Source organism: Calliphora vicina, chromosome 5, assembly GCF_958450345.1.
Source record: "Calliphora vicina chromosome 5, idCalVici1.1, whole genome shotgun sequence".
Taxonomy (NCBI): domain Eukaryota; kingdom Metazoa; phylum Arthropoda; class Insecta; order Diptera; family Calliphoridae; genus Calliphora; species Calliphora vicina.
This window is the reverse complement of record NC_088784.1, coordinates 16,727,373-16,751,452: the sequence shown is the minus strand read 5'-3', so window position 1 is coordinate 16,751,452 and position 24,080 is coordinate 16,727,373. Positions and strand designations below refer to the sequence as shown.

At 22.5% G+C, this 24,080-nt stretch overlaps 1 protein-coding gene across 7 annotated transcripts in view; it reads right to left on the bottom strand.

Annotated features, from left to right (window-relative positions):
- sm (smooth) overlaps window positions 1–24,080 on the bottom strand; it is a 220,148-nt gene that overhangs the window by 71,135 nt on the left and 124,933 nt on the right. For 4 of the 7 annotated variants that reach the window (XM_065510522.1, XM_065510523.1, XM_065510525.1 and 1 more), the window contains exon 5: window positions 3,474–3,545. The exons of the other annotated variants lie outside the window; for them this stretch is intronic. In XM_065510522.1, the coding sequence (XP_065366594.1) occupies window positions 3,474–3,545 (72 nt within the window). The remainder of the gene's footprint in view (window positions 1–3,473; window positions 3,546–24,080) is intronic. 7 annotated transcript variants of the gene reach the window in all.

Sequence of the window (24,080 nt, the reverse complement as noted above, 5' to 3'; positions counted from 1 at the left end):
TTTAGTTTTTAACAGATAATGATGTTGTTAATGTTAACTATTTTTTCTTCTCAACTCATGGCTGCTGCCAAAAAGAAATCGTGTGAGGCAGCATCACTCTTATATTTACTAATTAAGTCTATTAAATTAATAATAAATTTCTTTATATACTCCTACTAACTTGTCTATAAAATGCAGCTTTCTTGCTGCTGGAAACAGAAACTGTTGTAGTACAACACTAAGAAATAAATGTTGTCATCTCTATGCACAGAGCAGTAAAAGCAATTATGAAAATTTATTTCCGTAAAACACTTGACCCACTTCGATATAGGCAATAACAACAACAAAAACTATATACGGCTGTAACGAATCTTATATACCCTTCACCAATAATAAAAAAATAAATAGTTTCATCTAAATTTTCATTTTTTAAATTTTTATTTAATTTATTAATGATTTTTTTTAAATTTTTTAAAATTTTTTAAAATTTATTAATGAATTTTTATTTTTAAAAAAAATTTATTGTAATTTTTTCAAAATTTTTTTCAAAATTTTATTTTAAATTTTTTTCAAAATTTTGTTTTAAATTTTTTTCAAAATTTTATTTTAATTTTTTTTAAATTTATTAATGATTTTTTTAAAATTAAATTTAAATTTATTAATGTTTTATTTTTTCAAAATATTATTTTAATTTTTTTCAAATTATTTAAATTATAAAATTTTATTTTAAATTTTTTTCAAAATTTATTAATGATTTTTTTGTTTTTGAATTTTATTTTAAATTTTTTAAAATTTATTGTAATTTTTTCAAAATTTTATTTTGATTATTTTCAAAATTTTATTTTAAATTTTTTAAAATTTATTAATGATTTTTTTTAAAATTAAATTTTTATAAATGTTTTAATTTAAAAAAAATTTATTTTAATTTTTTCAAAATTTTATTTTAAATTTTTCAAATTTTATTTTAAATTTTTAAAAAATTTTCAAAATTTATTAGTGAATTTTTTAAAAAATTAAATTTTTTTAAAATTTATTAATGATTTTTTTTAAAATTAAATTAAAATTTTTATAAATGTTTTATTTTAAAAAAAGAATTATTTTAATTTTTTCAAAATTTTATTTTAAATTTTTCAAAATTTTATTTTAAATTTTTCAAAATTTTATTTTAAATTTTTCAAAATTTTATTTTAATTTTTTCCAAATTTTATTTTAATATTTTTCAAAATTTTATTTAAAATTTATTAAGGAATTTTTTAAAAATTTAATTTTTTTAAAATTTATTAATGATATTTTTTAAAATTAAATTAAAATTTTTATAAATGTTTTATTTTAAAAAAAGAATTATTTTAAATTTTTCAAAATTTTATTTTAAATTTTTCAAAATTTTATTTTAATTTTTTAAAAATTTTATTTTAATATTTTTAAAAATTTTATTTAAAATGTTTTAAAATTTATTAAGGAATCTTTTAAAAATTAAATTTTTTTAAAATTTATTAATGATTTTTTTTTAAATTAAATTTAAATTTTTATAAATGTTTTATTTAAAAAAAAAAATTATTTTAATTTTTTCAAAATTTTATTTTAATTTTTTAAAAATTTTATTTTAAATTTTTCAATTTTATTTTAAGTTTTTCAAAATTTATTAATGATTTTTTTAAAAAAGGTTTTTTTTAAAAAAAATTATTTTAATTTTTTCAAAATTTTATTTTTAATTTACTAGTGAACAATTTTTTTAATGAAATAAAAACTAGGGTTTTAAAATATTTTTCTCGATCTTGACAAATGGTAGGTGCGGTCCGACTTACTATGGCGTTATTTAAGAAGTTGCAAAGGTCTTTGAAATATCTATCATTCCATATTGTCTATATTAGTGAGTTAGAAATCCAGATATAGATAAAACAAGAGCTATATTCCGGCTGTGTCGAATAGGGTCGGAAATGAAAAATGTAGAAATTACGGAATGACAAACTTATATACCCTTCTCACGAAGGTTTTCTCTAGGATTTCTTTAGGTTTTCATCTTCTATATATATAAAAATGAAATGGTCCATGTATGTAATGTCATCACGTGAGAACGGCTGGAGAGATTTGGCTGATTTTTTTTTATTCAATTCGAAATTTTCAGGAGATGGTTTGTAAAGAAAAAAAAAATAAAAAATTACGGATAAAACCGGCTTTTTTGAGTCCAGTCAACTGTAATAAAAAAAGCCCCTAAAGTATGCAGTACAAATTTATATATTTTATTTGCAAATAAATAAGAACAGGCAGGGTTGGAGAAACTTGACGAACTAACATTAGTAAATGCTAACGGGTGAAGCCAGGGCGGTCAACTAGGTATAAATAAAAAAAGCTTTCCTGAAAATTAAAGCTTTAAAATCTGTAATTTAACAATTATTTATTAAAATATACTAAGATACGCTTCACTTTAGAACAGAGTGTCCGAAATGGGATTGATTCGTTTTTGGCCTCAAAAGATAAGTAGTTCTTTCGGCTCGGAATCCATCTGCTGCCAGCAAGATGGGAAATGGTCATAGCTAACAATGGCCAATACTTTGAATGAATTTATATTGTACAAATGTTTCAAAATAAATGCCAAACATTTGAAAAAATCTAGCATTTTTATGTCATAGTGGATTTTTTTTTGTATTAATTTTAAGAAACTAATAAACAACTGAACGTTATATCTGTAACTTTTCGAGAAGTGCTTAAAAATGTCATTAATATTTCCCTCAACTGAAAGGGAAAGTAAAATTGTGTTAACCCCTCCCCCCAACATTTGAGCAGCAACCTGCAACAGAAACGTTTCAGCGTTTCCTTAAAAAACTAATGAATTACTTGCATAAATATTGAGTTGTAAACCAAAGTATGTCAAAGGTTTCAACACTCAGTCTTTAGAACAAATAATTCAAGTAGACAACGAGCAACAGTACAGCAGCAGCGGCTGCAATTTTTTTTCTTTCAAACTAAAAGCAACTTTTTGAAAAGAGGGGGAGTGGGGGGGTGTAGAAAGGCAGCTGCATTTTGTAATTTATGCAAGTAAAGACTCAGGTGATGCTGTTCAGTGCAGAGCTTTTCACACACACACTCACCTTTTTCAGCTCAAGTGTATACAGCTCAAGTGCTTAAATACTTTTTAAAAGAAGAACACACATACAAAAAAAAAATGCTTTAATTAAAGTCAAGATGTAACAGTTAAGGACTCCTAAGTAGAGGGAGAGAGAGACAGAGATAGAGTAGTAGTAAGTAGTTGACTAATGGCAAATGAAGTAGAAAGTTTTTAAAAAGAAGTGGTGTTGTTATTGTTGTTGTTGCTGTTGTGTGTCATAAATTCTTGAAGAAGTTGTTGCTAGTTGTTTATGAATGTAAGCTTTTAAGCTGGTTTTCCCCCTTAAATCATGTTATAAATTAAATAATCTTATTACAAAACTATTTCTAAGTATGTGTTTGCTATTTGTTTGTTTGTTTGTTTTTAAAAAAATTGGAATACTACTTACTGTATTGCTGCTGACGGTTTCCATATAGTGGCTCCTGTAGCAAAGGTGTACGTCCGTTACTAATTTCTTTAACTAAAATTAGAAAAACAAAAAAAAATAAACAAACATACCAGGATATTAGTTAAAACTCATTTAAACAAATAAATGGTTTTGAAGAATGTTTTAAAAACTAAAATTTTTTATGAAATTTATGGAAAAAAAAGATAATAATTTGGAAAAAAACATATGGATATACCCCTAAAAACTAACCAAAATCTCAATACTACACATACAAACAACAGATATTATTATAAAAAAAATAACGAGGCTAAAAATAACAATTGTTAGTTTGTTGAAAACAAAAAAACGTTTAACATGCCCCCAAAACATCAATAAAAAAAAAACATTTGTACTTTAGCTATTGTTGGCTTTTTATTTTATTTCGTTTTATTGTTTGGTTTTGTTGTCTATTTTAAGCTAAAAACATACGAAAAAAAAACATAAATTTCGTTTAACCCTTTTTTAAGCTTAAAAATATTTTGCCTAAATTTTTATACAAATTTGATTCTAAGTTTTATAAAATTTCCTAATAAAGTTTATTTAATATTATATTTCATAGGAACTAAATAAAATTGAAGCTTTAAAACACCTGCAACTCAAATTTCCAGCCATTTAATAACAATCTTCATCATACAACTTAAAAACAATTTGACTATTCCCATCTCTGCTCATACAAACAACAACAACAACATAATGATTACATGGCAAAGCAGAACAAGCATGTTTTTAAATTACTCGTGAGTACAAAAGAGAAAATGGCGGCCAAGTAATAGAATGTTAATCTGGCTTATTATTCCCATCTCTGTCCTTAAACAAAACAGAGATGCTTACACAACAACAACATAATGATAACATGGCAAAGAACAAGAAGAAGCATAACAGTTATGTTATGCTTTGTTTATGTTTATAAATTACTCGTGAGTAAAAAATAGAAAATGGCGTCCGTGTAAAAGGAGTTAAACAAAGAAATCATTAAAAATTATTACAAACAAGCGAAAATAACTAAAATTTAAAAGAAAATAAAATTAATGACAAAATTACAAACAAACTGAAACAAGTTTATATTTTTTTTATAAGAAATTAATTATTAAAAAAAGTTTTGTGTTCATTTTTGCATTGTTCTGGAAGTTTATTTTATAACAACTGTTGCCATGTTAAGATTTAAGGATATATAAGATTTATAAGTCTTTAAAAACAGACAGAAAAGTTCCTAGTTACTTATTTTCCTAGTTATAGATTTGAAATTAATGTCAAGTTACCTTTTAGGTAAATTTATCTGCTGGGTATTTTACACCGTAGCTATCTATTTGTTAAAGTTACTGGCATTAAGCAACTAAGTGATATTAAAAATTTCAGCACACAATGAATGTATTAAAGCACATTTTAATTAAAAAATAAAATAAACTGAAATTTTATAACTTTAAAACAGACATATCATAAAACTTTTCAGCCTAAAGTTGCCACCTAACTTGAAAATTTTATAAAAATTATCAAAAAAACAGGCTACTTGTAGTTACCATAAACTTTCTTTACTAAATTTATATAATTTGTAAAATTAATACTTAATTAAGTAATTTCTACAACTAGCGTTGCCACCTGTTTAATTTTTTTTTCACAAAATTTAAAATTTTCCAGCATATAACATTGAATTTAAATATTTTAAAACTTTCTGACTAGAAAAATTTTAATTTTCTTGAACTAGCGTTGCCACCTGTTTTAAAATTGAAACAAAAAATGGCAATTTTTCAGCATACAACAATAAAAATAAATATATTTGAAATTTATAACATCTTCTGTATAGATAAATTTAAATATTTGGCAACTTACACTCTTTTCATATGTTTAGGGTTGCCAGATCTAACAAAAACATTTTAAAATCTTTAAAAAATTGCTTTGTTTTTAATAAATATTAAGAATTTAAACAAATTATTGCATATTTAGAGATTTTCTTAAAAAAAGTTGCCACCTGTTTTATTAATTTCATAAAAATGTTTTTTTCTATTACAGAACATCAAAAATGGATGTTGTAAAATCAAAAAATTTTTCCGTTTAGATAAATTTAAGCCTTTGACAATTTTTAAACTGTATTCATACATTTAGGGTTGCCAGATAGTTCATAAAATTTTAATTGTTTTCAAAAATTAGCTGTATTTTTTAATAAATATTAAGAATTTAAACAAATTATTGCATATTTAGAGATTTTCTTGCAAAAAAAGTTGCCACCTGTTTTATTAATTTCATAAAAATGTTGCTTTTCTACTACAGAACATTAAAAATGTATGGTGTAAAATCAAAACATGTTTCAGTTTAAATAAATTTAAGCCTTTGAACACTTTTAAACTGTATTCATACTTTCAGGGTTGCCAGATAGTTCATAAAATTTTAATTATTTTCAAAAATTAGCTGTATTTTTAATAAATATTAAGAATTTATATAAATTATTGCATATTTAGAGATTTTTTTGAAAAAAAAGTTGCCACCTGTTATAAAAATTTTAGAAAAAAATTTTATTTGTATTACAAAACATCTAAAATCGTTAGTTTGAAAGGAATAACACCTGATGATTTAAGCATTTGCCATTTTTTAAACTCAATTCATATTGCTAGGGTTGCCAGAATGTTAAAAAAAATTTAGTTTCTTTAATGAAAATTGTGATTAAAATTAAATCCTACAGCTCTTCTAGGGTTAAACCAATAATATTTAAATTCACGTTTATTTATTATTTTTTTTTAAATTTATAGCACCAGTTTTTTTTATTATTTGCTTATTTTGTTGCTTTTAATGTGCTAATTTGTTTAAACAACATAACAGCATTATTATTGTTATAATTTAAACATTTTAATGACATAATTTTATGGAATTTATTACCAGCAGCAGCACAACAACAACAACAATCTAAAATATTTATACAATAAATAAACGAATTTGTAGTATTATTAAATGCTACACAATCAAATTTATAACAAATGTCTATAAATAAAGACATAAATCAAATGCTTGTGTGTGTTAAGTCAGGTCAGTTCACATGGGTTTGGTTGGATGATGGTTCAAATAAATAATAAATAACTGGAAAGTACAAGTATTTATTAAAAAGTTTGCCACTGTTTTTTTTTACATTAATTAAATTCAAGAAATTTATTTTTTTATAATATTTATAATAAAAGGTGATGACACATACTATGTGCATAGAAATACATAAATTAAATTGTAAAATACAGGTGTTGGCTTTGAAAAGAAGCATTTTAATTGAAATAGATAAATTATTTAGAGAAAAAATGTATTTAGAAATTATTTTAAAGCGAAAATTATAATAGTTAACAACTATGAATAATCAATCATAATTAATATTGGTTATTGATTAAGTAAAAATCTTTAAGGACGGGAAAATAATTAATAATTATGCATTTTTAGACCTTTCTTTTTATATAGTTATAGTAAAAAATGTCTTTAGCTAGTTTCTGTCATTAAAATATTTTTATTTTGCTTCTGTTAATCGTTTAACATAAAGACAATTGCTTATTCCCATCTCTGCCTGTAAATAAAACAGGAATGTTTACACAACAACAACAACATAATGATTACATGGCAAAGACAAAGAAGAAGCATAACAGTAATGACGCTCTTTGTTTATGTTGCTAAATTACTTGTGAGTACAAGAGAAAATATGGCGGCCAAGTATTAAATAAAAACAGAGATGCTTGCTTACACAACAACAACATTGTTATTACATGGTAAAGAAGAAGAAGAAGAATAACAGATTGTTTATGTTTCTAAATTACTCATGAGTACAAAAGAAAATGGCGGCCTAGTAATAAAGTTAATCTTGTATTTAAAACAAGATTAACTCGATATCTATGTTTTAAAGCAATTTTCTTTATGTTTTCATATATTTAGTTAAAAAAAGCCTGTTAGTTAAACAAAAATAATGTGTTGTTCAAACTTATTTGCTTGTCCTTGTTGTGAGCTAACATAAATCTACCAAAAACGTCAAACAAGCCAGACAAGCTGTCACATTTGAACACAAATCTATTAAAAGTCAGTCAACATTCTAACAAAATTTGGTAATATGTTTTTTTTTTTTTTTGTCCAATCTCTAATGAGTGATTTACTTTATGACAACATATGCCTTTTAAAGACATTTAATTATAGAATTACAAAACTTTGTTAAAATTATTTTAAAAAATAATTGCATTACAAATTATTATATATTATTTTTTTAAACTAAAAAAAGACAATAAATACTAATAATAAAAAAACATCTCGTAAATATTTATGACAGTTAATAATAAATAACATTAATAGTTTGCAATTGATTTGTCAAGAAAAAAAATTTTACAATTTAATTAGAAAACTAACTTTTGTATCACTAACACACAATTTAATGTTTATTTTATAAAAACACTGAAACATCAACAGCAAAAAAAACCAAGTCAAGGTCTTGTATAGGCCATTTTAGGTTAAAATTGTTATTTTTTTCATTAGCAAATAGAAACAAAACAAAAAACTAGTTTTCTAAACAAATCTGATCTCTCTATTATAGATTATTAGCAAAATAAAGAAAAACCAGTTGCATAACACAAATAAAAAAATCTAAAACATTTATTTTTTTTGCTAAATTAATTCTAAAATTGTTAATGATATTTGAAAATTTTTTAAATTTTATTTTAATATAAAAAAAAAGAAAATACAAACAAAAAAAACTCACCATTTAAACAGTACTAAGCCCCAACGATCTATCCACACTTTAAACCATTCTATATTTTTACCACACACACTCTCCTGGTTATACTCTTTTTTTATTTTTTTTTTTTTTTTAAGCAGCCACCACTTAACTCCAATTTTTGTTTACCACTATAGCTTTTATACCTTGACTACTCTGAAAAGATTTTTTTTTCAAATTATTACTACCAAACAAACTAAACCATATTTTTTTGTTTTAGAACTATTGAACAGTTTGTTTTTTTTATATTTATAATTATTATTAAAATTTATTAAAAAGTAATTTTCATTTACTTTTTTACTCGTTCAACAATCAAACACGATCAACAACCACATACAATAATGGCTATATAAAAAAAAAACAATAATAGACAAAATTTGTATTAAAAAAAATTATTATTCTAGGGAATTTGTATGATTTTTCTATTAAAAATTATAGTTTTCTATATTTTTATTACATTACAAACTTAATATTTGTCATAAGTTTATTAAATAACATAATTATTTCAATTTAAAGAAATTTAATTTAATTTTAATTAAAAATACCCAGCCTTGCTATCATAGAAATACAACCCGGCTTAATATTAACACCCACCCAAACACTCAGACACACTTCTGTAATAAACAAAACAAAGAAGAAGAACAATCATAAAGAATAATGGTTTCATTGTTTATGTTGCATTTTTCCTCTTGTTAAAGAGAGAGAGAGTGAAAATGGCGGATGCTTAACAGAAAAAGAAGCATAGAGAATACAGCTTTCTTTGTTTATGTTGAATTTTTCCTCTTGTTAAAGAGAGAGAGAGAGAAAATGGCGGATGCTTAACCGAAGAAGAAGCATAGAGAAAACAGTTTTCTTTGTTTATGTTGCTTTTTTGGTATTGTTTGAAAGAGAAAATGGAGGGCGCTTATTAGATTTAGTGAAATAATTGTTTTAAATAAGGATTTTTAAGAATTAAAGCCTTAATTTAATAAATCTCAATTGAAATTCTTCTTTATCAACTGACTTTCAGTTGATTTAACTGAAAAATTATATGAAAAGTCAAAAAAGTTTTAAAACCAAGAATTTCAGGCATTAATTACTCCATGAAGATTGTTGTTAAATTCAACAAGAGCTTGCAAAATCATTAGCAGCAATTTCAAAACGTTTGCAAGCAGCAGTATTCACCCAAAAGCAGGGAAATTGGATACCATACGAATAGAAAAGAATTTCCCTTAATGGGAAATTTAAAAAATTTTAAGAAATTTATAATTAGCTTCCAGGAATTATTAAAAAATATAAAAAATTTAGAATAATCTTTTAAAAATAAAATTTCACCTAAAGGGAAATTTTTTCAATAAAGGGAAATTTTGAAAATTTTATGACATTTATAATTAGCTTTAAATATTTATTAAGAAAATGTAAAAATATTAGAAAAATCTCTTGAAATTAGAATTCCCCTTAAAGGGAAATTTTTTTGAAAAAGGGAAATTTAAAAAATTGTAGGAAATTTCTAATTAGCTTTAAGGAATTATTAAAAAAATATAAAAAATTTAGAAAAATCTTTTAAAAATAAAATTTCCCTAAAAGGAAATTTTTTCAATAAAGGGAAATTTTGTAAATTTTAAGAAATTTATAATTAGCTTTAAATATTTATTGAGAAAATTTAAAAATATTAGAAAAATCTCTTGAAATTAGAAATTCCCTTAAAGGGAAATTTTTTTGAAAAAGGGAAATTTAAAAAATTTTAGGAAATTTATAATTAGCTTTAAGGAATTATTAAAAAAATATAAAAAATTTAGAAAAATCTTTTAAAAATAAAATTTCCCCTAAAGGGAAATTTTTTCAATAAAGCGAAATTTTGAAAATTTTAAAAAATTTATAATTAGCTTTAAATATTTATTAAGAAAATGTAAAAATATTAGAAACAACTCTTGAAATTAGAATTTCCCTTAAAGGGAAATTTTTTTTGAAAACGGGAAATTTTCAAAATTTTAAGAAATTTATAATTAGCTTTAAGGAATTATTAAAAACTAAAAAAAATTAAGAAAAATCTTTTAAAAATAAAATTTCCCCTAAAGGGAAGTTTTTTCAATAAAGGGAAATTTTGAAAATTTTAAGAAATTTATAATTAGCTTTAAATATTTATTAAGAAAATGTAAAAATATTAGAAAAATCTTTTGAAATTAGAAATTCCCTTAAAGGGAAATTTATTTGAAAATGGGAAATTTCCGAAATTTTAAGAAATTTATAATTAGCTTTAAGGAATAATTAAAAAAATATAAAAAATTTGGAAAAATCTTTTAAAAATAAAATTTCCTCTAAAGGGAAATTTTTTCAATAAAGGGAAATTTTGAAAATTTTATGAAATTTATAATTAGCTTTAAATATTTATTAAGAAAATGTAAAAATATTAGAAAAATCTCTTGAAATTAGAAATTCCCTTAAAGGGAAATTTTTTTTGAAAAAGGGAAATTTTGAAAATTTTAAGAAATTTATAATTAGCTTTAAATAGTTGTTAAGAAAATGTAAAAATATTAGAAAAATCTTTTGAAATTAGAAAATCCCTTAAAGGGAAATTTTTTTGAAAAAGGGAAATTTCCAAAATTTTAAGAAATTTATTATTAGCTTTAAGGAATTAAAAAAATATAAAAAAATTAGAAAAATTTAAAAAAAATAAAATTTCCCCTAAAGGGAAATTTTTTCAAAAAAGAGAAATTTTGAAAATTTTAAGAAATTTATAATTAGCTTTAAATATTTATTAAGAAAATGTAAAAATATTAGAAAAATCTTTTGAAATTAGAAATTCCCTTAAAGGGAAATTTTCAAAATTTTAATTTTTATTTTGATTTTGATTTTCAGTTCTATTTTGATCATTAAGAAGTTTTTTATTTAAAATCGCTTTTTCCTCAATATTTATAATAAATTTGTTGTATTTATCATGAAATTTACGCCATTTTCTTTATATTTCCTGTATTTATTGTGGAAATTGTTTAACAATCCCGTTTCTTTTTAACATTTTAATAAATATGTTTTTATTTAGCTTCAAATTAAAGATATTCTATTAAATCTTTTAAATTATTGACGCCATTTTCTTTAGTTCTCTCTATTTATTAAGAATATTGTTGAACAACCCTGTTTTGTTTACAGTTTGTTCAGCATTTACAGAGCTGCTTTATGACTCATCACACAGTTGCAAATTTAAGTACTAATTTTAGCATATAAATCAAGGAATTATTTAAAAAAAAAATCTTAGAATTTATTTTTGTTTTCTAATTAATATAACAATCCTGTTTTGCATCCAGAGATGTTAATTTAAACTTATGACAATTATTAAGATGTTTTTTAACGCGTTTAAAGTGATTTTTTATTTTTTTAACACACAAAAAATTCAAAAACTTTGTTTTTTTTAAGGATGATTTAAAAACAAACTGTTCAATATAGTAAAAGAGAGAAGTAAAACTAACAATCTTCCAGGAATGAATTTTGAACGATTATAATTGACGTTCCGCTATATAGAAAATATGGGTTAGAGAGTGGTAGCAATTTGGTAAGCAGTTGGAGTAGAGTAGTAGTAAAAAGCAGTTACAAAAAAAGCCATTTTTGTGGGGTTAAATAAATCCCTTTGATAAACAGTGGGCCTTCAAGAAAAATTAAGCCCAGTTCAAAAAAAAAAATATTTTTTTTTTTGGTTTTTTAAAAGGGCCTTAATACACCACTCTGAGCTAAAGGTGATAGTAGTAGTAGTTGCTTAAGATGCAGCTGTAGTAGTTGTAACATCGTTGTTAGCAGCCTGGTCCCTAGTCGCTGTGGTTTTTGCTGTTGCCGTTGTCGTCGCCGTTGCGGTTGTAAACCCTGCATACAGACAATTAAGCGAGAGAGAGAAAAAGAGAATTTGACATTTTTTTAATTGTATTTTTTTTTTAATATTTGTTTTTTTTTTTAATGGCTTGTGTTTTCTTGTTGGTTTTAAGAGTTTGGGTCATATATATATATTGATTGATATTTTTGAGAGAGGTTTTTGAATTTTTTGAATATTGTAACAAATCTTTGTTTATTTTTTTTAAAAAATTTAATTTAACGATTTTCTTTTGATATTTGCCGTTTATTTTTGAGGTGCAAAAAACGTTTAAATTTTTAGTGGTTGGTACGTATTTCAATTCTTTCTCAATTTTATTATTTTTTTTTTGGTTTGTTTGAAATATATTTTGAATATATAATTTAGATATTTTATATATATATATATAGAGTATAGATACAAAAAAAAAACATATATATCTTAATAGAGAATTAGTTGCATATATTGTTGTTGTAGTTGTTGATGTGGTTGTTGTTGTAGTTGTTGGTTTTCATATATATAGATTATATAATAAAACAATTTTAATTTCTCATAAACTTTTTGATAAATCTAGTAGTTTCTTTTTTTTAGCTAAAATCGTTTAAAAATAGTAGTAGTAGTAGTAATTGTGGCATTTTGGTAGTAGTAGTATTATTAGTAGCAGTATTTCATAGTTGTATTATGCAGTAGTAGTAGTTGGCAAATCAAAATTGCTGGTTTTAAATTGTTATATTTAATTTCATAATGTTTTGGATTTGTGTGGAAACATTTTTTGTTTTTGTTTTTAGTTAAACTCAGGCTGAAATTTAAAAAAAAAAATGTTCAACCAGGTTGTTGCTTGTTATTGCTGATAATGTTGTTGTTGTTTTTGTTGTTGTTATTGTTGTAGTAAAAGTAGTTTTTTCTTGTAAAGCTGTAGTTTTGTACAAGTGGCTATAATTATGCTTGTAATTATTAAGACAAGTTATTTATTTCTTTTTTATTTTTATTATTGGTTTTTTGCTTTTGTTATTGTAAATTGGAGTTAAGTGCTATTTTTCAAATGAAGTTAATGATGTGATGTTTATTTTTAAATTCAAACGAAGAGAGTGTAATTGTGTAATGGCTGGGTGTATCCAGAATGTTGTTTCTTTCTTTTTATAGATCATCAGGATTTTTTTTTTTGTTAAATAGATTTACATATTAATAGTTAAAAGATAAATACTTACAAAATGCTTGGAAATTTATTTAAAACATTAAAATTTAGTTTAGGGAAGAACACTACTAAAAAACACTACAAACATGCAATAACAAACTAAGCTAAGAAAATATAGGAAAAAATTCCATTTAGATAAATTTCACTTAAAGAATTTTTTATTATGAAAATCTAAAAATATTACAAAAATCTCTTTAAATTAAAATTTCCCTTAAAGGGAAATTTTTTTCCAAAAAAGAAATTTAAAAAATTTTAACAAATTTATAATTAGCTTTAAGAAATTATTAAGAAAACATAAAAATATTAGAAAAATCTCTGGAAATTAATAATTCCCTTAAAGGGAAATTTTTTCAATAAAGGGAAATTTTGCAAATTTTAAGAAATTTTTAATTAGCTTCAAGCTCTTATTAAAAAAAATATAAAAAAATTTAGAAAAATATTTAAAAAATAAAATTTCCCTTAAAGGGAAATTTTTTTCCGAAAAAGAAATTTAAAAAAATTTAAGAAATTTATAATTAGTTTTAAGAATTATTAAAAAAATATAAAAATTAAAAAAAATCTTTGAAAAATAAAATTTCCCTTGAAGGGAAATTTTTTTGAAAAGGGGAAATTTAAAATTTTTTTACAAATTTATAATTAGCTTCAAGTAATTATTAATAATTCATAAAAATATTAAAAAAATCTTCTAAAAATAAAATTTCCCTTAAAGGGAAATTTTTTTGATAAAGGGAAATTTATAAATTTTTATTAGATTTAAAATCAGTTTTAAGGAATTATAAAAAACAATTAAAATTTTAAAAATAACGTCTAAAATTTAAATTTCCCTTAATGGGAAATTTTTTCAATAAAGGGAAATTTAAAAAATTTTAAGAAATGTATAATTAGCTTCAAGCACTTATTAAAAAAATATAAAAAATTTAGAAAAATGTTTAAAAAATAAAATTTCCCTTGAAGGGAAATTTTTTTGAAAAGGGGAAATTTTAATTTTTTTTACAAATTTATAATTAGCTTCAAGTAATTATTAATAAATCATAAAAATATTAGAAAAATCTCTTAAAAATAAAATTTCCCTTAAAGAAATTTTTTTTTGAAAAAGGGAAATTTTCTTAATTTTCACAAATTTGTATTTAGCTTCGAGAAATTATTAAAAAATTATAAAAATTTTAAAAAAATGTTTTGAAATTAAAATTTCCCTTAAAGGGAAATTTTTGGAAAAAGGGAAATTTAAAAAAACTTCCACAAATTTGTGTTAATCATTAAGATGTTATTAAAAAAATATTACAAATTGAGAAAAATCTTTGAAAAATAAAATTTCCCTCTAAGGGAAATTTTATTTTTCAAAGATTTTTTTAAAAATTTTTATGATTTTTTAATAATTCCTCAAAGCTAAATACAAATTTGTGAAAATTAGGAAAATTTCCCTTTTTCAAAAAAACTTCCCTTTAGAGGAAATTTTATTTTAAAGAGAAATTTTAAAAATTTTATGAAATTTATTATTAGCTGAAAGATTTAGTTCAAAAAATCCTTAACAAATAATATTTTCCTTGGAGGGAAATTTTTATAAATATTTATTTGTCTTAAATACAGAATAGCTTTAAAATTTCCTAAATTATCTTCTTAATTTATTTTAAAATTTGTATCTATCTTTCCCTTAACCCTTCGAGGTTTATTTGTTCAAATTCTATGAGCCTTATTTCCTTAAAAAAAACATTCAGAATTGTATTGAAAAAAAGAATTGATTGTTGTTTGCCAAACCAATATTATCAAATATAAATGCAAAACAAATGACAATTAGATATTTAAATAACACACATAGGCTTTTATATTATTTGAAAAAAAATCTAAAAATTGTTAAGGAAACCTCAAAAAAATATGATAAAGGGATTGTTTTATTAGAGCAATTTTTAGGCTAAATGTATAATAAAAACCAGTTAGAGGAGCAATACTCTTTTAAGCAGGCTAGGAAATTTACAAAATCCTTTTAAAATCTTTCAAATTTATTAAATCTTTATTAAAATTGTTTCATTGAATTTACTACTGGGGTTTTACTATGATTTCATTTTAGTTATTTTCATACCACCCCACCCACTCTCTCCTTTAGCAAGGAAACAAGCCATTTGCCGTTATAAAACTCTCACCTAAACCAGCCACTCTCAGGCTCCCTATTAAAGGATAGACTCTTTTGTTGATATTTACATACATACATTTACATATATTCAATTTTATCAAACTACTCTCATAACAACAAACACAATTAACATACAAATTTACAAATACAAACATGTTATGAAATACAAAACAATTGAAACAAAAAACAAGATGTCGGCATGAATTTTCTCTTTGGGAGTAATGTTTTTGTTGCTGTATGTATGTATGAGTGTGTAAGTCATTGCCATATGTGAGTAACTGTGGGTAGTGCCTAATTCTGAATAATAAGGATTTTTTATACAAACAATTATTGATATTGTGCGTCCCACTTTACAACTATCTGTATCTAACAAAACATCAAATTTTAGTTGAAGTTGTTTTTTCCACAGATTATTTTCTACATACAAAATTTTATTTTTCATAATGTTTGTTGTTATTATAACAAAATTTTATAACTCCAAATGATTATATTTGAACAAGCAAATATAATTCGCCTGAATATGAGATACAGAGTCCTCAAAAGAAATGAAACAGACAAAACTGTTTCCTAGACAACAAGTTACTTGGACACAACAGCCAACAACAAGCAGCAGCAGTCTCTGCTGATAAACAAAAATTACTATTATTGCCCTGTTTCTGCAGCATGTTGTTTTCCTTAAGTGCTTTTTGTTTTGCCATACATACATATGAAATAATGCTTAAGTGTCCTTTTAAAATCCATCGACATGTATATGTTCACATACATTTATGTATATCCTGGGATTACACAAAAAAAAATATCTTATAAAAGATAGAATTAATTTAAATATATGTATATGTGTATAGATTTGCTTGAACACAACAAATGAATATAAATTACAACATCTACCAAGGGGTAAATGTATTTTAAATTGACTACATCGTACTTGTAAGCAATAATAAAAAAAATACTCGTATGATGATGTCTATAACAAAAACAATAATTATAAATAAAAAAGGATTTAATGAAAACTACCTAAAAAAAAAACACTTACAATAGAATATGTAAAAGGCAACTTACATAAATTATACTTAAAGACTCAACAAAATCAAGATAAATGTTAAACAAAAAATAATGGATCTTAAATAAAATTCATTTAAATTAAAACCCCAGAGAAAACAAGATTTTGTATAGGGAAAATATTGTGGTATTTGCAAAATAAACATATAAAGAAATTAGTAAAAAAAAAATTAAAATTTTTTTAAGGGAGATTTTACTTATTTATTGAAATGTTTTAAAACACAAATTAAGACAAAATTTCCTAAATTTTACTTAAAAAAAAAATTATTTTATGGCAATTTTTTTTAATTTAAGATTTATGTAGTTATAATTTCAATTAAAAATAAATTTTCTAAAATTTTGAAAATAGTACTAAATTTTATTTTAGTACTTTTTTTGTAAAATAGTACTTAGTACTAAATAAGTACCAAAAATTCAAGAAATAATTTTCAATTTGTTAAAAAATATGCCTACTTTCTAATTTTGTGTACAATTTTAAGATTTTCCACAAATAAAAAAAGTACCAAAAAGGTACCACTAAAAGTACTTTTCAGAAATATTAATTTTTGTCTCATAAAAACTAAAATGTAAAAAAAAATCAAAAAGTACTAAATTTTATTTTAGTACTTTTTTGTAAAATAGTACTTAGTACTAAAAAAGTACCAAAAATTCAAGAAATAATTTTCAATTTGTTAAAAAATATGCATACATTCTAATTTTGTGATCAATTTTAAGATTTTCCAACAAATAAAAAAAGTACTAAAAAAGGTACCACTAAAAGTACTTTTCAGAAATATTAATTTTTGTCTCATAGAAAAGAAATTTTTAGAAAAATATCAAAAAGTACTAAATTTTATTTTAGTACTTTTTAGTAAAATAGTACTTACTACAAAAAAGTACCAACAATTTAAGATTTAGTTTCCAATTTGCTATGAAATGTGCAGACTCACTAATTTTTTGTACAATTTTAAGATTTTCCTACAAATAAAAAAAGTACCACAAAAAGTACTTTTCAGAAATACTAATTTTTGTCTCATAAAAACTAAAATGTAAAAAAAATATCAAAAAGTACTAAATGTTATTTTAGTACTTTTTTGTAAAATAGTACTTTGTACCAAAAATTCAAGAAATTATTTTCAATTTGCTAAGAAATGTGCAAACTCACTAATTTTTTATAAAATTTTAAGATTTTCTCACAAATAAAAAAAGTACTAAAAAAGGTACCACTAAAAGTACTTTTCAGAAATATTAATTTTAGTCTCATAGAAATGAAAATTTTAGAAAAAAATCAAAAAGTACTAAATTTTATTTTAGTACTTTTTTGTGAAATAGTACTTTGTACTAAAAAAGTACCAAAAATTCAAGAAATAACTTTCAATTTCTTAAAAATATGCCTACTTTCTAATTTTGTGTACAATTTTAAGATTTTCCCACAAATAAAAAAAGTACTAAAAAAGGTACCACTAAAAGTACTTTTCAGAAATATTAATTTTTGTCTCATAAAAACTAAAATGTAAAAAAAAAATCAAAAAGTACTAAATTTTATTTAAGTACTTTTTATTAAAATAGTACTTTGTACCAAATATTCAAGAAACTATTTTCAATTTGCTAAGAAATGTGCAAAATTTTTTATACAATTTAAGATTTTAGTACAAATAAAAAAGTACTAAAGAGATACCACAAAAAGTACTTTTCAGAAATATTAATTTTTGTCTCATATAAAACGAAAATGTAAAAAAAATCAAAAAGTACTAAATTTTATTTTAGTACTTTTTTGTAAAATAGTACCTAGTACTAAAGAAGTACCAAAAAATTCAAGAAATAATTTTCAATTTGTTAAAAAATATGCCTAAATTCTAATTTTGTGTACAATTTTAAGATTTTCCCACAAATAAAAAAAAGTACTAAAAAAGGTACCACAAAAAGTACTTTTCAGAAATATAAATTTTTGTCACATAAAAACTAAAATGTAAAAAAAATCAAAAAGTACTAAATTTTATTTTAGTACTTTTTTGTAAAATAGTACTTTGTACCAAAAGTTCAATAAATTATTTTCAATTTGCTAAGAAATGTGCAGACTCACTAAATTTTTGTACAAATTTAAGATTTTATTACAAACAAAAAAAGTACTAAAAAATGTACCCAAAAAGTACTTTTCAGAAATATTATTTTTTGTCTCATAGAAACGAAAATGTTAGAAAAAAATCAAAAAGTACTAAATTGTATTTTAGTACTTTTTTGTAAAATAGTACTTAACAAAAAAAGTACCAAAAATATAAGATTTAGTTTCCAATTTGCTAAGAAATATGCAAACTCAATAAATTTTTGTACAAATTTAAGATTTTATTACAAACAAAAAAAGTACTAAAAAAGGTACCCAAAAAGTACTTTTTAGAAATATTAATTTTTGTCTCATAGAAACGAAAATATAAAAAAAATCAAAAAGTACTAAATTTTATTCTAGTACATTTTTTAATAGTAGCTACTTAGTACTAAAAAAAAGTACCAAAAATTATTGAAATAATTTTCTTTCTACTTCTGATTTTGTGCAAAATTTTAAGATTGTACTTTTCAGAAATAAAAATTTTTTTGTTAAAATAAATATTCCACTTTCTAATATTTTAGAAAATCTTAAATATCAAAATAAGTACTGAATGTTTTTGGTACTGTATTTTTAAAAAAATGGTACTAAATGGAAAAAGTACTTTTCTGGAAATTTGTATATTTATTGAAGTCATTCAGTTATACAACCTTTAAATGCAAAAATAACATTCAAAATAATTTTTAGTACTTTTTTAAAAAAAGGTACTAAATTAAAAAAAGTACTTTTCCAGAAATTTTTACAAATTCTTAAGTATTTTTGTTACAGGACTCTTTAACTATCAAAATAAGTACTATGAACGTTTTTTTGTACTATATTTAAAAAAAGGTATTAAATGGAAAAAAGTACTTTTCTTGAAAATGTTTATATTTGCTAAATTCTTTTTGTTACATGACTCTTAAATACAAAACTAACAACCAAAATAATTTTTAGTACTTTTTTTAAAAAAGGTACTAAATGGAAAAGTTTTGTTTTCTCGTAATTTTGATAATTTCTTAAGAGTTTGTCTTCTATATGACTCCTAAATGCTGAAAAAAGTACCAAAAATTATTTTTATTACTTTTTTATTAGAAAAGGGTACTAAACGATAAAAAGTACTTTTTTTAGAAATTATAATATTTTCTTAAGCATTTTTCTTATAATACTCTTAAATACTACATTAAGTACGAAAATAAAGATCAATACTTTTTTTAGAAAAAAAGTACTAAACGATAAAAAGTACTTTTTTAGAAATTTGAATATTTCCTTAAATATTTATATTTTCTTAGGAAAAAGGTACTAAATGGAAAAATTTTGTTTTCTCACAATTTTTATATTTTCTTAACTATTTGTCTATTATGACTCTTAAATGCTGAAAAAAGTACCAAAAATAATATCTACTACTTTTTTTAGAAAAAGGTACTAAACATAAAAAGTACTTTTTTTAGAAATTTGAATATTTCCTTAAAATTTTAAAAGATAAAGATTAACATTAAAGATCAATACTTTTTTTTTTAAAAAAAAAGTACTAAATGGAAAAAGTACTTTTCTAGAAGTTTTATGTTTTCTTAGGAAAAAGGTACTAAATGGAAAAATTTTGTTTTCTCACAATTTTTATATTTTCTTAACTATTTGTCTATTATGCCTCTTTAAATGCTGAAAAAATACCAAAAATAATATCTACTACTTTTTTTTAGAAAAAGTTACTAACGATAAAAAGTACTTTTTTTGAAATTTTAATATTTCCTTAAAATTTTAAAAGATAAAGATTAACATTAAAGATCAATACTTTTTTTTAAAAAAAAAGTACTAAATGGAAAATGGTACTTTTCTAGAAATTTTGATATTTTCTTAAAAAAAAAGGTACTAAATGAAAAAATTTAGTTTTCTCACAATTTTTATATTTTCTTAACTATTTGTCCATTATGACTCCTTAAATGCTGAAAAAATACCAAAAATAATATCTACTACTTTTTTTTAGAAAAAAAGTACTAAACGATAAAAAGTACTTTTTTAGAAATTTGAATATTTCCTTAAAATTTTAAAAGATAAAGATTAACATTAAAGATCAATACTTTTTTTTAAAAAAAAGTACTAAATGGAAAATTTTGATGTTTTCTTAAGAAAAAGGTACTAAAATGGAAAAATTTTGTTTTCTCGAAATTTTTATATTTTCTTAACTATTTGTCTATTATGACCTTTAAATGCTGAAAAAATACCAAAAATAGAAAAAGGTACTAAACGTAAAAAGTACTTTTTTTAGAAATTTGAATATTTCCTTAAAATTTTAAAGGATAAAGATTAACATTAAAGATCCATACTTTTTTTTAACAAAAAGTACTAAATGGAAAAAGGTATTTTTCTTAGGAAAAAGGTACTAAATGGAAAAATTTTGTTTTCTCACTATTTTTAAATTTTCTTAAGCATTTGTCTTCTATGACTCTTAAATGCTGAAAAAAGTACCAAAAATAATATCTACTACTTTTTTTTAGAAAAAGGTACTAAACGATAAAAAGTACTTTTTTAAAAAAATTTTAATACTTTTTAAAAATTGTTCGTAAGATAGTTTAAATACGAAAATTAAGTTTAATACTTTTTTTAAAAAAGTACTAAATGGGAAAAGGTACTTTTCTAGAAATTTTTTTCGGGTACTTTTAGTGTAAAGGTAAGTAATGAATTAAGTCTTTCGAATTCCATTGAAATTCGGGTATTTTTTTTATCTATCTGGTACCTTTTTGTCAATAATTTATTAAATTGTTAGAAAACGTACGTTTTATGATACTTTTGCTGGAAGGAAAAGAAATTGTTTAGTTTTCTGTGGACTGTTTTGAAAAATAGTTTGTTTTCATTCCCTTTAAAAGTCCCTTAATATTTCCCCATAAAATCAAAAGCCATAACAGAAAATATTGCTGTATTAAGAGTGAGTCCCTCAAAAAAAAGAAAACAAAGGAGGAAAATCCATTAACATTTTGCTATGTTAAAGCAACATGACTATAAAAATACTTTACTTAGGCCTTCTCCTCCTCCCCTGATGCTTTTCTCTGTCCTTTCCATTAAAGTTTCATCAACACAAAATTGAACTGCTATCATAAACGTTAGTTGCCCAAGCCTTTTGTTTTCCCATTTTGCACAACATGTTTGTTGTGTCATCTTGGAGAGCATCCAATCCTCTTTTATGTTTTAGATTCTTTTTCGTTTCATATTAATGTTGTCTGTTTTTGGTGAATACCTTGAGGGCGTTATTGCTTACAAAAAGAGGTCTTTAGCTCAGACAACACACAATTTTTTGTGGAAAAACTTTAAACGCCCTGGTATTGTAGTCATGGCTAGTATAAAAGCAGTCTGAGCTATTAGTGTTTATGTCACTGCTGCTGCAGCTGACTGTTTGGGGTTCAATAGGTTGAGGTGTGTTTTGTGTTTCGCCGCCCAAACAGCCAGAATCACCAGCAGCAGCAGCAGTCATCATCATTGTGACATAAAAGCTGGAAAAAAACTAAATGGAAAACTTTATTGAGAAAAAACCAAATTTTTCCTCTTGACAATAGTGTCATACACAATTTGCATTTAATTCTGCATTTTTTTCCTCTTTATCTCTCTCTCTCTCTTGCTTTTATGTTGGCTGCAAAGCCACAAAGAGCTGGCTGAATTTTTTCTGAAGCACTATATTGAAATATTTTTCTTAATTGATAGTTTTTCCTTGTTTGTTTATTTGTTCGTTATATATTTTATGTGTATTAAAGTGGTTTGATTTAACGACATTTCTGTTTGAGAGTGAAATTTTAATTGAGTTTGAGCTGTATTGATAGCAAATGCAGCCAGGCGTTAATAATAATGCTGACATAGTTTGTTTTTATGGAAATTGAAATAGATTTTCAATAAAAGGAAAAACTAAATCATTGAGTTTGGAGGAGAATGGTGTCACAAGGAAGTGATAAGCAGCATAAAGCTTTCAGTTACTTTAATCTTGTTTTGTTTTAAAGCTGAAGAAACGCCCAAGCATGTTTGAAATTACCAAAGTTTGCTGAGAAGTCTAAGGATTTGAAAAAGACTTGGGCAAATGCTAGGTACCGTTACCTAATCTCACAAAGACAAGCTAGAGATTTAGACACTAAAGGAGAGAGAAACCATTTTAATATGAAACAGTTTTTGTTTTGCTCTCCCTCTCTTTCCCCTTCCTGACTTTCTAGCCTTTCCTCTTTCTCTCCTCTTCAAAGTCAGGGCCGGGCAATCACATACAACCCTGATTTTTAGACACTAAATAAGAGAGTCTTTCCATATTCACAAGATTTTTTAATATATCTTTTACATTTCTTCCTTTATAATTCTAAACAGCAACAATTAAAATCAATACATTTTAAATCCGCTTTAAATATTGCTCTTTATAACAATCTCTTTAGCAGACAGCTTGTCTACTCTTTTGGCAGACCAAAAATATTTTTTTCTTTTTGTTTTCTTTTGTTGCTAAAAACTAGTTGATATTTTCTTTTATTAATCAGTTAATTCATTTTCCAGCGTCTGTCTTCTTTGTCTTATTTATATGGAAATATAAATTTAATTTCAAGCTAAAACATTTGAAAACATTTTAATTTAATTTATCATCCAATTCATTAAAATTTCTTCCTCTATTATTCTTAATTTGTTTTGCAACTGTATATTTTTAATGAATTTTATGATAATTGTATTAAAAGTAAGCTAGCTACTCTATAAAATAAAAAATTTTAAATACTAAAGTCTAGAAAAGTACTTACATTTTCCAAAAAAAAGTACTAAATTTTTTTTTTTTTTTTATTTTAATACTAGAAGATTCCTACAAGAAAAATAATTAAGAAAATATAAAAATTTCTTAAAAAGTACTTTTTTCTATTAGTACCTTTTTTCAAAAAAAGTACTAAAAATTATTTTTTTTTTTTATTTTAATACTAGAAAAGTCATACAAGAAAAATAATTAAGAAAATATAAAAATTGCTTAAAAAGTACTTTTTTCTATTAGTACATTTTTTAAAAAAAAAGTACTAACATTTTTTTTTAAACTTATTCTAATACCAGAAGAGACCTACAAGAAAAATAATTAAGAAAATGTAAAAATTTCTTAAAAAGTACTTTTTTCTATTTAGTACCTTTTTTCAAAAAAAGTACTAAAAATTATTTTAATACTTATTCTAATGCTAGAAAAATCATACAAGAAAAATAATTAAGAAAATATAAAAATTTCTTAAAAAGTACATTTTTTCTATTTAGTACCTTTTTTTAAAAAAAGTACTAAAAGTTATTTTTTTTTATTTTAATACTAGAAATGTCATACAAGAAAAATAATTAAGAAAATATAAAATTTCTTAAAAAGTACTTTTTTCTATTTAGTACCTTTTTTCAAAAAAAGTACTAAATATTATTTTTTTTTTATTTTAATACTAGAAGATTCCTACAAGAAAAATAATTAAGAAAATATAAAAATTTCTTAAAAAGTACTTTTTTTCTATTTAGTACCATTTTTCAAAAAAAAAGTACTAAAAATTATTTAAATACTATAAGATTCCTACAAGAAAAATAATTAAGAAAATATAAAAATTTCTTAAAAAGTACTTTTTTCTATTTA